Source organism: Gossypium arboreum, chromosome 12 (assembly GCF_025698485.1).
Source record: "Gossypium arboreum isolate Shixiya-1 chromosome 12, ASM2569848v2, whole genome shotgun sequence".
NCBI classification, from domain to species: Eukaryota; Viridiplantae; Streptophyta; class Magnoliopsida; order Malvales; family Malvaceae; genus Gossypium; species Gossypium arboreum.
Genome location: NC_069081.1, coordinates 110,809,023 through 110,825,977, shown reverse-complemented (window position 1 = coordinate 110,825,977; position 16,955 = coordinate 110,809,023). Strand labels below are relative to the sequence as shown.

Sequence of the window (16,955 nt, the reverse complement as noted above, 5' to 3'; positions counted from 1 at the left end):
CCGTCAGATGAGGAGTAAGGGGCGATTAAGATTTTGACTAGAACCAAAAAGAAGGTGTACTAAAACCGACTAGGTTTCACGAGAGCTAAAGTTTAGGGTCCAAAACAGACTAAACAGTGACCTAAACGACGGCGATTCGTACCACACCAACTCACTAAACAAAGAGTTTTGAAAACCCATTTTCATTTCTTGTGTTTTCCTATTATCTCAATAAAAAGGTAAGTGTTTTCTAATGATGCTAAAAAGTAGCAGTTCCTGAGAAAAGAGAATGAAATGTTTGCAATGAAAGGGAAAAGAAAAGAGTTAGACAAACCCATAAAAACACAGTAGAACTTGAATAAAAATAATATGCATAGAAAATCAAACTCCCAATGGCTATAAAAAAAAGTAGTGGAATTTACTGAGCAGATGACAGAGCAAATAGTACACTACACAAACAATGCAACAGCGATGCAGAGGAGAACCAGGCCAGATAGAATTGCCTTATTTATTATTCATTTGCATGAATTATAGTAATGGGCTTAGCTTCTTTCTTTTTTCTTTTTTTTTTTACTAAGTATAGTTGAGAGGAGAAATTTTGCAGAAAGAAGATCGTGAAAGAGGGAAATGACAATAAGAAATAAAATCCCAGAAAAGTTAATCGCAATTATTGAACTAAAATTCAAGTTTTTACTACATTTAACCCCCTTTTTTTTCTCAATTTAATAAGAAACATAGAAAAATAAAGAGAGATTCTTCACCTTAGCATCCGTGGCAGAGAAGAGAATCAACAGTTAAACGCATGCGTTTGGGATTTCTTTTAGCTCGAAAAAGAACTCGGATTTAGAAAGAAGATAAGCAATGCCAAGGGCCAAGGTTGAAGGCAAAGAGAACTATGTGAGTAATATTTATAGTTGAGAAAAAAAAAGAGTTAGTTTTCAAATTATTATTTTTATTTACTTTTTTCTTAATAGTTAGTCTTTATTTTTATCAAGTAGAATTATTTTTTTAACCTTTAAATAAAATGATAATATATTTTAATATATTTAAAATATGTCTTTTATATTGTTAATAATATTAATATTAACTACGGTAAAACTCAATCCATGTAATTTTCAAATAATTAAATTAAAAAGTTTATTACTATTTAGAATTTAAAATATAAATATATATAATTTATAGACTATCAAACATAATTTCAGGTTGAATCTAAATTTATAAAATAGATTTCAATAATGATCTTGACCTCATAAAAATATAAAATTACAATTTAATTCTTTTAAAAATTATAAAATTAAATTAATACATTTTAAAATATAATAATATATGAAATGTTTGCAAATATGTTTGTACAACGAAATTTGTAAAAACTTAATGTTTGAAATAGTTAATTTCTTTGATTAATAAAAATATATTGATTCAATACTTAATATTAGAAGTTATTCAAATACATAATTATTATTTAAATTTAAAAGAGAGAGAGTATCAAATGAAGATAAAAGGACTGATATTAGATCAATGTGTGGGCGTGTGGGGTCAGTGGACAAAGTCACGTGCGGCCTATTTGTATAATTTAATTATATCTATAATTATTATAATCATTATTACACTTTATTTTTTCAGAATATAATCATTATTACATTGTTAAGTAGGGAATGTTCACCTTTGGTATTAGCTACTCTTATTTGAAAATGAAAACAAAATCTCTCAAAATAAATGAAAAATTCTATAAATATTTGTGTAATGTTTTTTTTTCCCTAAAATGTAAATTCTTGAAATTCTCCCAATTCTTGAATAATTTAGATGTGTTGGTTATTATTCTCTATTAAAAATCTTCTGAATTTTTGGTGTTTATCTTGAATAACAACAGCTTGTGGTTGTTGTATAATTTTGATTGAGTTGAATTTATGTTTTATTAGAATCTTTTTATTTTCTGTTGTTCCAATTGATACGGTGATATTTTTATTTGATATTCTTTATGTTCATTTTATGGTTTATATTTAGGTTTGCAGTTGATCCTTTTAATAGTATTATCTTCAAGATTTAAATTTATATTTTCTCCTTAAAAATATAATATGTTTTTACCATTGTATCTAAATCAATATGGTTTTAATTAATTGCATAGCCTAAATCAATTGGTATTCTTTTTTAAAACATTAATCTTATTGTAGGTTTTATTATATCTATTTTTTTTATATAATGTTTAGAATTATCTAAAGCCTCCCTTCAGCTTTTAAATGAAAAGATAATGTGCTTCACCGCACTCGAACCCATATACTCTTACACTGATAATAACATAAAATGTCAATCAAACTAAAATTCGATAGGTAAACAAATATTGAGAAATTAGAGAGTAAAAATTGGATGAAAAGAGAAGAAAAGGGAAGAAGATGATGAAATGAAGCAAGTTGAGAAGCCCCAAAAGAGAAAGAATGGGTGATGTTAATAATTACATAAGAAAGGAAAGGAAAAGGTCAAAACAAGCAAATGGGTAAGTGATGAGTAGAACTTGAATGGGTAATGAATTAAAAGTGGATTTCCACATTTATCATTATTCTCATTACTAGATTTTGACAGCAGAATTTTTTTCCTTTTCAAAATGAATGCTAATTTCCTTCGAATTAAATTTTGAATAAATTATTTTCAGTTAATTTTATAAATGTTTTTTTTCCTCTATTGAATTTTTTTTTCATTTTACTAATAATGGGGCAAAGTATAAACTTTTGATTAGCAAAGTAACGACTTCCTTTTGGATAGAATTGGAGCATATAATTATAACTTTTATATATTTATGTATAATTCCAAAAAATCTTATATTTTATAGTAATTTTATAACTCCAGATCATATTTTTATGTTTGGATAAATAATATTATCTTGAATTATGACAGTACTATTTGATTTTGTTTCTTTTACGATGAAAAATTATTTTATGTTGAGTGAATTTTTGATTATATTATAGTTTGTCAATTAAATATTTTTTTATTCTAATAAACGAATCAAATAGGATAATGTAACATTTCTAATAATACTAGACATCCCCAATCCAAACACCTTTAGTAGGATGAAGATGATTATCTTGAACTAATGCTAAAATTTGATAATATAGGAAGTAACTTTGATCCTAAGGTGATGCAAGATTTTGAGCAAGTGTACACTTTTATACTTCCACCTTTTGCCATCGTTTTTTTTTTTTTCTATATCAAAGTTTTTCTTTATGATTAGTTTTAAACTTATGTTGTAACACCGGTTATTGAACTAAAAACAAACTCAAATAAGTGATGTCACATTTAAATGTTTAAATCAGCCATTCGATTCCAATCACTCCATCATATGATTAATCAGCCAAATAACGCATTTACTTCTTATTTCTGCACCATCATACTTAAATATAATTATTTATTTAATATTCAAGTTCTTTTTTTGGCCCAAGTCATCAAACAACAAAAAAGAGCACTTTCGAGTCAATTTATAACACTTTGATTCAAAATGAAGCAGAGGTATCGATACATTGAAATTTTATTTAGCTATTAAATTTATATGTATATATGCTAAAGTAGAAAGACATAAAATAAAACTCAAAAACACCTTCAATCAACTCCAAACATCTCCAAATCAAGCCATTGATGTAAACATGATCAAATCAAATAAATAGCAAATGTGGTATTTAAATATTTATATAATAATTTCATAAAACATCACCAAAACACTATCATAGATCCTTAGTTCCAAAATAAGTAGAAAACAATTTAAAAGAGCTATAATAGGAATTCAAATTTTCAATAATTATAATTATCATCAATTGCATATTCAATATCATTTTATTATCTTGATCTTTTTCAGACTTATCATTCAAATTCAATAATAAATTTTAATAAATTAGTGGTGGAATGTCAATCTGATATACAAAATCTTATCCAACCAACTACACCAAATGTTACAATATATAAACAATAGGAATCATGTTAATGTTAATCTCCCTCGGACACATGAATGCACAATAGTACATACAGTATTCCTAACATATCACACATTACATAATTTGTACATGCGTGAATAACTATTCCTATCAGCATGTTTATCATTTTCAATTAATTCACACCAAGTTTATTAGGGCAATATTTGACAATCATATCTCAATTCTCTCAAAATTTTAAAATATAAATTATTTAGTAATCTCAATATTTAAATTTAATTAATAATCTTTATCCACTAATTAAAAAATAAAAATAAGTTAGAAACTATATATAAAAATAGAATTTTGCACAATCTACTATTATAATATTATATTTAAAAATCAAAATATATATTTTAAATTCAATCTAATTTCAATTATCAATTAAACTTTTTTTCTCATCAGTTAATTAAACTTTTATATTATTATATTGTAATTTTATAACCATGTTATTAATAAAATGTTACAACATTTATAAAAATAAAAACAATTAAACTTAATTTGATTAATACATACAATCAACCAATGCAAAAAACTAGTTATAAATATTATTAAATTTTAGTAATACACTATACATTCCATTAAAATATTTAATGTTGAAAAATAAAAATAGACTAACATATAAATAATATTAAAAACTAAATAATATTCATTAGAATTTACTAAATAAATATATATTTTATCTAAAATTTGAAAGATAAATCTTAATACATTAGATGGTTTTAAAATTTCCCATAAACTATTTTTCTATTTAGATAGATAAATAAATTAAAAAATGGCACAAATATAAAAGGTTGGAATTAAATACTAAATTGCAAATTAAACTACCAATTATATATTCATGACTTAAAAGATCAATAGCTCAATTCTTTGACACCAGTTTAGTATTATATTTTCCATATTTTTAGTATTGATCGTCTCCTTGGTCTCTGCCATCAATTTTTCTTCTTCATATTAGGTGCAATAGCTCACTTAATATTTAAAAAAACTAAAAAGATATGACTAAATATTAAAAAATCAATTTAAACCATCAAAGTAAAACATGTACATAACCAAGCTATTCATAGTTAAATTGGACAATTTTCAAATAATTTCTAATATATTTGATTAAATTTTAGATAATAAAGGTAGATAATGTATTTTAGTTTTAAATCTAAAATTTAATTATCTAGTTATTTAATTGTTAGATAACAAATATTTATAATCACTTCAATTTTATTCTTTAAATAATATTATTTAAGATATTTACTTTTAAAATTTGATAATTAATTTTAAATTTTTAAGTTATACCCAAAATTTAAAATAAATAATATATAAATAAATCATTATTTAATTTAAATATGGATAAGTTGTATAGTTGAATTTTTATTTTTTAGTTAAGTATTTATCTAATTTATTCTAAACAAAAGTTGTCCATGTAATTTCTATAATTTAACTCAAATGATTTAATTTATCTAATCAACTATTTAATTATAAAAATATTTATTAAATTTAATTTTTTAAAACATTCAATAACGTGCCAATAAATAAAAGTATCACTTGTCATAATATTATATAAATGTATGTGCTAAGTAATATTATATTCCAATTATCTTAGCTTCAGTATTTTGTTATTAGTACAAAGTAATGTTATTATTATGGGGCGGGGGGACCAATGAATGGGAAGGTACAGCAGGCCTTAAGCCTAAAGACAGACAGACGGGAAGAGATCAAAAAGACTCGGGGGGGATTGGCACTTTGGCTTTTCCATGTTTTTGGGGTTTTAATTTATTTGAGTTTAAAATTGGAAAAGGTAACTTCTTGCTATTAATTCGCCTGCAAATGGAGATTTATCTGGACGCCACCCGGAAACGCACTTAATGCCAAGCCAGACAGACAGCCAGAGAGAGGCTACCACCACCCAATGCCGCTTGCCTTCGCCAGGCCTTTTGCAGGCGACTATGAAACCAGTTAAAACATATTTAGTTATTAAAATTTAACCGCAATCCAACATCAAAATCAAAATATTCCCACCTCAGTAAGATAGAAAAAGAGTTATAAGTTGGCAAACTACTCAGTAACCTCCTATAACTATTAAAAAGTTCAAAAAAAAATAAAGAAAAAAAAGGGAAAATACTATATGCATAGCCTATTTGGATTGCTCGACAACCCAAGCTCAAGTATCAAAGCGTTTTTCAATGTACAATGGCACTATTCATACGTTAGAGATGTGAGAATATGGGGCCAAGTAACAAAAAGAATATAGTTCACGAATCACTTCGGTTGCTTGCTAACGGAAAAGCCGATAAAATAGTCCTCTACAGTGGCTCTCTACGCTCCTGCTTGATGTTGGGAGTTTTCATCTTCTCCAGTATCTTAACTTTGTCAAGCAACTCTTGGATGGTATTCGATGCGTCCTACAATGCCCCAACCAGTCTCAATATTGTTATCCCTTCCAGGGAAAAATGAATATTTGATTGGATAAAAACATAACAGATAAAATGAATGAAACTCATGCTTTTGTTAGCCACGAAACAGGTGCAGGGAAACCAAAGAATGAAGCCTTATGATTCATTCACAAGTTTTACTTGGGAAATGAATCACATTAGATAAAGGGTGGACAGATCATCACCTTTAGCTTTTTTCTTAACTTCTCTTCCTCTTTGTCTCTTCGATCTCTCTCCTCCGAGAAGATGCTAATGATACTTTCTTGTTCATTGTTCAGTTGCTCAATTTTTTTCAGCGCCTCCGCCAGCTGATATACAATAAATAAACAAAGAGTGTAACAAAACCAGAGAAATTATACCAGACAATTCCTAGCATTCTACTTAAGCTAGTTGGAAATTGGAGCATACCTCAATTTCAAGTGACTGGCACCGGTTTCTTTCCTGTTGCAAATCATCATGCAATTGTTGTTGATTCCCTCCCTCATATTTCTCTAATCTACAAAACATAGTAGTATCTTTTAGGTTGAAGTCATGTAATACTGAAACCATTAATGATACAATATAATCGATATCTTCTAAAAACCTTTCTTTCAATTCAGAATTTTCCTGTTTCAACTGCTCCAGAATATGCAGATCAGTCTGGGAATGGCAACGCTCATCATTGAGACCACGCTCCTGCCAGTTCAACAAAGCGATTATTGAAAAGATCATTTTTGCAGACAAAAAACTGTAACACAAATATAACACATCCGAATGCTTGTATATAAGAATGAAAAAACATGACTGCATGCAGATAAAAGAACATCGCAAAGAAAAAAGTTGAATTAAAGATAAGAGATGCATAAAAATAACCTTCGACTTTGATCGTGTAACAAACTTTTGACTGCTCCCATTAGCTTGTCTCTTGGGCAAGACCTCGCACACATCATCGCTGTCATCCTCTGCAGAAGGAGAAGATGTTTCAACTGAGCTTAATCCTTTTCCAGGTCTCGTGGTGACCTTTGCACTACTATCCATCCATGCCGTTTTCCTATTTTCACCCTTGCTAAACACATGACCATTCCCATTTCCACCACCCACTGCTTTAGGTAAATCCTGACATTCTTTTCCTTTTTTATTCCAATTTGAGGGTGAATACAACTTGTCCGAGTCTGTAGGTCTCTTGGTGCTGCTTGTACTCTTCTTATTTGATTGAGTAGATTGTTGCGCATCATGATCAGAAGAAGGATCTACAGGATCAAAAGGTTAGACATCAACCACGGATAACTTAAAGTCCACCGTCCACAACAATCTTAACTTTTAAAAGAGATAGATCACATAATTGAAATAAGATTTCAAGTGCACACCTTTGCCTAAAGACTGTTCTATACCTTTCTTATTACGCCGTGGAGCATAGCCAATTCTATGACAATTGGTGGTCCTAAAATGAAGTGAAAATCATTAGAAATTAGTTTGGATCCAAAGCAGCAGTAAAAAGAAAGGGTTACATTGTTGACAACAAACCAGTAAAGTTTTTGAATTTCTTTTAGTCGTGTTTCAAGTCTAGAAAGAACTGTTGTACGCTCAAAACCCTGCTTATCATGAGCTGGCTCAACAAAATTAGCCTCCAAAACACCTGTCATAAGAAGGAAGCAAATTAGAACTTTTTATGGCAAACTCTGCACGTTAGGATATATAAGTAAACTAACTAGGTGTGTGCATTGCTGAAAACATACCTATAACCCCACGACCATCACTCCCAGCAGCATTCCAAACCCTCCAAAAAGGCTGGAGAAGAGATTAAAAGGACGAATTAGGCAAAAGCATTGTCAAAAGGAATTATGTGGATTGTAAATTTGACTATCATGTTAAGCAAAGTGCAAAAAACACACTGTCATTAAATACATCATCAATATACAAGCAAAATAAATGGAAGACCTGTGTAGAAGAAAAACATCACAGATTAAACTGCCAGAGAAAACTTAACAAAGGAATATGTATAAGCAATCTGTGTGATACATTGCATGCAAAACAAATATAAAGCAAACCTTGATGAGTCGGTTTTTATGATAAACATTGAAACCTTGAACATCAATGTGATATTTGGCATCTTTCACAAAACCAATGGTCACCAAAGCAGCCAGCTGATAACAAAAGTGCAAGAGAATCAGGCATCGGACAAGTATGTAGTGAAGGAAATAGAAGATAAATATAATACAATTCAGTACTTATTACATTCAAATCCTTAGGAGCCCCCTCTGCACTGGGATTTGGTCGATATGTTATCATCTCAGTGAGCATCATATCATTCACTATGTTGTGGTGCTCAACATCTTTCCCACGTAAAATGATTCTGAAGTTAGGTGGAAGTCTCAAATAAAGTATTGATGCATAACTCTGCCAAAGGAACACAGAAAATAAATCAAATAATATAAGCCAAAAATTAGATGTGCTATCTCAAGCTAGACATGACATCAGTTAAAAGCAAGTAAACCATCCAAGCTTTAAAAATCTTCATGTTTTAACCAAGAAAGAAATAGCTGCAGGTTCAGTTTTTGAGAAAAATTTCCAATTCACCTTGTTCACTTTAGATTTCAATAAAATGAAGTCAAATTTCCTTCCCATGGATAACAATTAAAAATTGAATTTTTTTAATATTGCTGCATAAAAGGTCCAACTCAACAGCTATGGCATGATAAAACACAAAGAGCCATTATCAAGGGTAAAAATCATAATTTGTGCCATGGTAAAAGAATAAAGTGATGATGGTTACCCTCAATGAATGTCTATATGTCAGAAAGTGCCTAGAGTTTGGAAACTCTTTTGCCATTTGTATATTTTTCTCATCACGGTTAACACCTCTGAGTTGAATATCCTGCCAATAATTATTCACTCCCATAAGTTGAACATCACAAATGCTTTATATAATATTCTGTTCGCCTTAGATTTTTAATAGTAAAGACAAAGTCAAAGATATTTGAGACATACATGCTGGTCGGCATGAAAATCAAGCTCCAATAGCCCTTGGTCATCCTCCCAGAGATTATAAATAATAATTCGTGTGCCATGGTCTTTCATCAGATTGAACTACAAGCAGGAAAAGGAAACAATTTATCACAAACAACAAATGGAAAAGCGTAAAGCAACTAAAGATTAAAAGACAGGTACTGACAACCAAACTGATAATGACAAAATATGGACAAAAAGATTATGTAAGCTTATATATTGACGACAGTGCAAAGTAAAGAAAGAAAAGATGGGTCGGAATATGAGCAACTACTTTCCGAAACACCACAGCAACAATCATCTTTCTACTGGCATCAAAATGCTTGTTCCCTTCTGCCAATCAAAAGGATTTTTAACACAAAATAACATTTTTGGACCCAACATAGAAGTTGTGAAAAATGAACCAGAATTACCTGACGAAGGAGGTCTGCTTCACTTGAAAATGGAGACCACTGTACTATAGTTTCCGCATTCCTATCCCAATCACTGACAGTAGATCGTGTTATCTTGCTCCACTCATCTTGTTTCCATTCAAAATCTAGCTGTTCAATTCAACCCACATAATGATTAAAGGGCTCGACTAGAGCACAGTTTCTGTCATAGCGTACCAACTATAAGTACATAAAATACCAAGCAAAATAGAAATATGATCCAAAATTGATCCCTACTTTCTCTTTTATTTTTTCTATAGTGAAATTGATGATGATTACAAGCGTGAGTTGAATTCGGAAAATACAAAACAGAAATGCTTGGTGAAATTATTTAAACTTTAGTTTTATGCATGCCATCATAGAAACAACACCATAAATTAACAACCTCTGCAGTGAATAATGGGATGAAGTAAATCACAGATTAGCCCAACAACATGGAGTAATGAATTAGTGATTTATTCACTTCAGCCAAAGAGAGAAAGAAATAATGTCACTAACACAAGAAAACTGAACCAAAAAAAAATCTTAACATAATTCTGTCAAGTTTGCATGTTAATGAAAACATAAGTTCCACAATAGAAATAAGTCTACTTCTATTTCATTGAACCCATATCCACTTGGCTATAAAATTTATAGTGCTTATCTTTTGTCTTTTCATGTCCCATCCCAAATGCAATGACATTCCTACCAGTATTTTCATACAGACAACATAAGGTTCTAGTTGACATTACCATGGGTACCACAATGTCTTCCTTTCCTGTGCTTGTCAAAAACGTGTAGGACAACAGTCCAATGCTCTGTGTGGGGCTAAAAACAAAACCAGATAATATGATTACTTGCTGCAGTGACCAAAAAAATGAAAAGCAGAGTAAAAGAGGAAGCTGAGGAATTTTGGCATGTCAAATTTAAAAGTGTAGCATAAAATCCAATAAATGATAGCAGATATGCTTGAAGAGAAAACAACCAAACACAAACTCAGATATTTGAAAACTACTGCCACTGCTACAACAATCCATCAGTGTTAATATGGACAGGGATAAGTTAAGGCGAAGATTATTAAACACACCCAGTATTAACAACCAAAATGTTCAAAACTGAACAAGAAACCATAGAACGATATCTATTTACCCACTAAAAGCTCCCATTCTGCAGAACTTTAACCACTAGCACCTTGGATTAAGGAAATACTGGTGAACCAAGTCTAACTCTAATCACTCTGATCTTACATTCATCATTCCCAAGTAACCACAATAGACAGTTACTATTTTACCAATAATCGAATAAAAACAATTGAATTAACAAAGATAACTCTAGTCCAAAATAATGAAGAAAGACTAACCGCTTTCCATCTTTTCCACAACACCGAGAAAATACAATAACATCTGCACCAAGCCTCATGGTACTAGTCTTGAATCCATTTCCATCTGAAGAAAAGGAATAGGGATATTAAAAATGTTCTATGAGAAAGACAAATAGGCAGCTAAAAAGTATCTCTTTTCCAAATAGTAGAAATTAGTAAATACATTGTCCAATGGTGTTTGCTATTTTGCTTTTTACAGAATATCCAAGGGACATGCACTGACGCATTTTATCAGGATCCATCCCACCACCATTATCTGCAATGAAATGAACATTCAAAGCTTACCACGTTATGAACAAAAAAAAAATGAAAATCTTAAGGAACTGAGAAAAAATGGGATTAAAATGGTACAGAAACTAAATACTCATTGAAAATAACTATTTTCAGTAGCAGCTTCGCACATATAGAATAAAGAACTCCAATGAAGTACCTTCAATGACCAACATTTGACTCCCATCCTTCTTACTTTTGAGCACATCTACATTAACATATGTAGCTCCATTGCAAACCTGAAATCAGAAAACTAATATGCTTGCAAAACTGGGAAAAGGAAAGCAACTATCACACACTAGGAAAGGTGTTGGTGCTGAGTACCTCATCCAAAGAGTTGTCCAGAAGTTCCGCAAAAGCTGGAGAAGTGAAATTAAAAAACATATCCAAAGGTCAAGAAAAAAAAAAGAAAATGTTAAAAGAGAAAAATAGCTAAAATGCATAGCAAATATATGTATATTATATATATGTTTTATGACAACTCTACCTCCAAGGGCCCATTTATGACTCGTTGCATTGGAATGTAGAAATTTTGGATGAACCCTGACATGATCCATACCACCTACAAGTCAAACGTAATTAAGTGAAGAAGCATTGAACAAAATCAACAAATAAAGAAAAAATACAGAGATCAAACAATCATCCGTTTACGCCCCGCATGACTAAAAGGGAAATTTGAATTTCCCAACAAATTCAGCAATTTAAAAAAAGTGATCCGGGTATAGAGAGGTAAGCATATTCATCAAACAATGCAAAATTCAAAATGCATATACCCCACTGGATTGAACTTCTCTCATAACTCATAGAATTTCATCTTCTGATGGCAACATACAGTATCGTGTACTAAAAAAGGACTACAAAAATTTTTCGTGCCAGTAGGTTCCAAATTTGGAACCAAATTAATATCGCCATCTTGCAAGCAAGATATAAAACTAAACTTATAACATAGCATAATTAATCAACAGTTGTACCTGTAGATAACTCCCAAGCGCTAGATGGAGCTCCTTCATAATCCCCAGCCTTCCAGAACTGCTTGCAAAGCACACTTGAACTTGGACTCAAACTCGCACTTGCCGCCTGTTCCAGCGGGCTCACCGTCGCAGAAACCTCCGCAGCCGCCGTATCATAGGCTAACGGAATAGGAGCGGGATCTTCCGGCGGTAGAGGAGCCAAAAACCCCAGCGGTAGCACAAAATCGACATCATTCACCTTCCGCTTCTTCGAAGCCCTACCTTCAGGTCCTTCCCCTGCAGAAACGACACCGTTTGGGTTATCGTTCTCGTCCAGATCGTCCGAATCGCTCGAGTCCGAATCGCTGCTACTGCTGCTGAGCTCGATAACCGAGGCAGATTGTTCCCGCACAGCGCCGCTTAGTTTCCGTCTTTCCGCGTTTAACGTTTCCATAATCTCTTGCTTCACGCGAACGTTCATTGTTTAACCGCCAAAAAAGATTAAAGGGGAAACACAACCGAAAATTCAAAAAAGTAATAGAAAAAAAAGATTCAATTTTCCAAGATTTCCTTAGCGAAGCCGCTTTTGCATGCGATAATTGAAAAGTTAGAAGTTTAAAACAAATGCAGATTCTGGAGAAAATTTTCTCTTTTAGTTTCGCTTGGAGAACAAGATTCGAAGAATGAACTAACTTGGATTGAAATAAGGTATAGTAATAAATAAAGAAACAAGACTGTTGGCGATGGTGTTGGCGTTTGGGCTTCTGGAGTAAGCCGAAAAGGTTGATTTCCAGTTTTTACGTCGGCTACTCGGCTCCCCCGACGGTTTTATATTTTCAGTTGTTTATTAATGGGCCAGAGCCGAAGCCTTTGCGGCGCCAACTATCTGAGTCTAGCTGTAATACATATGACCTATATTTGGGCCTTATACTTTAGGCCCATCTTCAATAATGTGTATTTTTGTTTGACGTGTATAATGCGGAAAATGTACTTTACAATTAACACTTACGTGAATAACGTAACAACGTAAGAGAATATCTCGATAACTAAAATTTAGATCTTAGAGTATCTCGATGACTAAAATTTAGATCTTGATAATATTGATGTGATTTGATATTTAATTTTTTTATAATCATATTATTATAATTTAAAAGAAAAATATTTTAATTTTAATTTAATTATATATTTTTTTAAAAATAAATGCATCTATTTATTTTTATATTAAATATGTACAGCCCAAATTTTGCCCGGGGTAAAAAGCCCAACATCTAAAAACCCAACAACCTCCAAAGCCCAATCACCTAAACCCTAATGGCCCATCTATGAAATAAAAATAAAATAAAATAAATCCAAATATCTTCACTCCAACCACCCCACTAAACCACCCCAACCACCCCACTAAACTACTCCACTAAACCACTCCAACCACCCCACTAAACCACCTCACTAAACCACTCCAACCACCCCACTAAACCACCCCACTAAATCATTCCAACCACTCCACTTGCCTACAAAAAAATTAGTTGTAAAATTGGCTATAAAAGCCATTCAAGACTATGTTAGAAGGGGTTTTTTTTTTTAAAGGCTAGTTTTTGGAGATTAATCAAAAAATCAAAACAAAAGAGGTTTCTTTTGTCTATTCTCTTCTTAAGTTCTTTGTTTATTTATTGTTTTTCTCTCAATTTTATTTTGTTTTTTTATACGAAAGTAAAAATAAAAGTAAGAAGCTTACCCATATTTTCATTACCGAAAAAGTTTTTTTTAAGGTCCGACCGCCGTGTACGGTGGCGCCGACGGCGGCCCATGGGGCTCCGTGACCGGAGCAAAGCACAACCAATAGCCGGATTTAGAAGAGAGGGAGAGAGTGTTATTTTTAATATTGTTATTATTTTCTACTATTATTATTATTACTAATACCACTATTATCATCATTATTACTGTTATATTATAATACCTTTTCATTATTATTACTATTGTGTTTTTACTATTATTATTATTATATTTTCTTTTTTGTATTTACTTATATGTTATTATTTTTATATTAACTAATTTAATAAATATATATTTTTAGCATATTTATTTTATTTACATATCATTATTTTTTTATTTCATCATCTATTCTACTTATAGTTTTTGAATAATTTCAAACATTTAGCTTATTCATTATTTCCCTTTCTTATTATTTGTTCAACTCATTTATCTTACCTTCGTATTTATCGTTACTATTTATATTTGTGTTTATGTTTATCTTGTTATAGTTATTGATTTTTATTTGTTATGCGTTCTTCATTATCTCGTTCCATCACGAATTTAGGTTTTATCTAACCCAATAATAATTCTTTCATAAAAATAAATATTCCGTATTTGATAATTCGAGACAATCATGCCCTAACTTACTGGGTCTTGACTTTTCTCATTTAATCTAAATACGGAATACTCTTTTAAATCGCAATACGAGTTTTGTATAATACTTATTTTCGGAAGTACGAGGTGTTGTGCCCTAACTTACTGGGTATAATACTTCGTTACCTCGAAGTAAGAATTTGTTTTAAAATAAAGGCAGGATTCGGTATTAAGAAATTCGAGAAAACGTGCCCTAACTTACTGGGTTTCGACTTTTCTTGTTTATCCTAAATAATCGAACAACCTTTTAAAAAAAATTTAGAATATATGAATTTTAAATAAAGGCAAGCTCATTCTCAAAGTTTGAGATGTCGTGTCTTAACTTACTGGGCGTGACATTTTATTACTTCAACATGAGAGAGTCTTTAACGTTTGTTTTAATCTATTCGGTCATTTTCAAATTAGCGTTTTTACGAAGAGGGATCGTATTTCAATGTCTTTCAAGCTTTCAATTTTCGACACTAAGATATTAATTAATCAACTAGGTACCAATTTTTGGGCGCTACGAGGGTGCTAATCCTTCCTCGTGCGTAACCGACTCTCGAACATGTTTTCTTGATTTACGTGGACCAAAATTGTTGTTTAAATAAATCAAACCATTTATTAAAAACAACCACTTTTACAAGGTGATCCAATCACACCTAAAAAGATTGGTGGGGACTCCCGTTTTCGTTTTTCTCCAAGTCGATACCCGTTTTTTTTAAAAAATGGTTACGACAAGATATATAATTATTTGTATTGTAATTTATAAATTTAAAATGATACTATATCAATAGCCATGTTAATAATTTATAAAAATTGAATTAAATTATTACTTTATATATAAAATTAAATGTTAAATCAAAGTTTATATATAATTTTAAGATTTATCTCAAATTATTCTCTTTTATTTTATAATTAAATTTATTTTTAAAAATATTTTAAACATGAATATGGGAAACTAAATATAAGATCACAATACACATATTCTCAAATTTAATTAAACATGCTTTATATATGATTTTAATTTTGTTTAATAAGGTGAAACGAAAATTGAAGGAAGAGAAAATTAGACATATAAAAATTAAACATGCTTTAGTGTCTGAAAGAAGCATAGCTAGTAAAACTATATGTGTTTTATTAAATTACAAGTTAATAAAACAACTTTTCCATTAATATTAAAATTTAGTTTATCGTTAAAGTTGAAAAGTATTGATATGAGCTTACTTTACGTAATATCCCTAAAATTTCTATAGTAAGATATTATCTTTGATATAGAAAAATAAGAAAATAAGTGACAAAAAGGGAAGTTTTGAGTTATGACAACATTGGGAAGTAAATTATGATATCTTGATTCAGGAAATGACTAAATTGTAAAAGTGTGAAAATTTTTGTTGCCTAAGAGCAAATACTTAAAACTTGAGGGGTTAAAGTGTAAATATGGAAAAGTTAAAGGGTCAATAGTATAAATATTTTAAGGGTAGAATAATCTAGAAACTAAGGAAAATGGATGAATTAGGACCAAATTGAATAGGTGAAGAATTATGAGGGATTAAATTATAATTTTACGAAATTAAATTATGACTCAAGGATGGAATTTTAAAAGAAAATAAAGGACAAAATGGTCAATTGGAAGAAAGAGAAATCTAGAAAGTAATGATGATATTGATGATATTTTATAATTATTTAATTAAGATAAATATTATTTTAATATTTTAATGAGATATTTTATTATTTATTATTATTTAATTACTAATTTATTTAATATATAAGGAAGGAAAGATGAAGAATTTCTTTCATCTTTCCATCCATGCAATTCACGTTAGAAGAAAAGAGAAGAAAGAAAGTTTTCTTTTCTTTACAATTTGGACCTTCCACCAAAAACCCACATTTTCACTTAGAAATTAAAAGAATTTCCATAGCTATCCAGAGAGAAAGATGACAAGTGTAGCGACGTAAAAAAAAATTTTGTTTCACTTGGTCGCTAATTGTGGCAATTTATTGAGAACTTTAAAACTGAAGTTTGATTTTTTTTGAAACATAAACTGAAAAAACAGAAATAAAGATGGGAGTCGCCACCGATCCTTTTTATAGGTATGATCGGACACCTAATAAATTTATTTTTTTAAAAAGAAGGCCGAGTTTAGGTCTACGTTAAAATCGGAGAGAAAAGTAGGGTTCGGGAGTCGATTTCTGTGAGGAAGGTATGAGCACCTCGT

At 30.5% G+C, this 16,955-nt stretch overlaps 1 protein-coding gene across 2 annotated transcripts; it reads right to left on the bottom strand.

Annotated features, from left to right (window-relative positions):
* Window positions 1-5,882: 5,882 nt before the first annotated feature.
* LOC108476594 (protein MICRORCHIDIA 7) lies at window positions 5,883-13,228 on the bottom strand. Of its 2 annotated transcripts, none has more exons than XM_017778840.2 (20): window positions 12,376-13,228; window positions 11,892-11,966; window positions 11,729-11,763; window positions 11,565-11,643; window positions 11,298-11,390; window positions 11,114-11,198; window positions 10,506-10,581; window positions 9,757-9,885; window positions 9,326-9,424; window positions 9,111-9,212; window positions 8,573-8,734; window positions 8,386-8,481; window positions 8,074-8,125; window positions 7,862-7,973; window positions 7,705-7,778; window positions 7,211-7,587; window positions 6,942-7,033; window positions 6,767-6,854; window positions 6,544-6,666; window positions 5,883-6,328 (listed from the first exon to the last, which is right to left on the bottom strand). In XM_017778840.2, exons 1-20 carry the CDS (start codon window positions 12,833-12,835, stop codon window positions 6,230-6,232), a joined length of 2,508 nt encoding a protein of 835 aa, XP_017634329.1. In that variant the 5' UTR covers window positions 12,836-13,228; the 3' UTR covers window positions 5,883-6,229. The 2 variants fall into 2 exon arrangements, with proteins under 2 accessions (XP_017634329.1, XP_017634331.1); XM_017778842.2 differs by having other exon boundaries at window positions 7,729-7,778.
* Between the last annotated feature and the right edge of the window lie 3,727 nt (window positions 13,229-16,955).

Excerpts from the sequence above, each read along its gene's own strand:
- LOC108476594 (XM_017778840.2), bottom strand. The coding sequence starts at position 12,835 with ATGAACGTTCGCGTGAAGCAAGAGATTATGGAAACGTTAAACGCGGAA. Across the intron at positions 9,886-10,505 it reads AAGACATTGTGGTACCCATG|CTAGATTTTGAATGGAAACA; the intron begins GTAATGTCAACT and ends TGAATTGAACAG. Across the intron at positions 7,588-7,704 it reads AGAACAGTCTTTAGGCAAAG|ATCCTTCTTCTGATCATGAT; the intron begins GTGTGCACTTGA and ends TTGATCCTGTAG.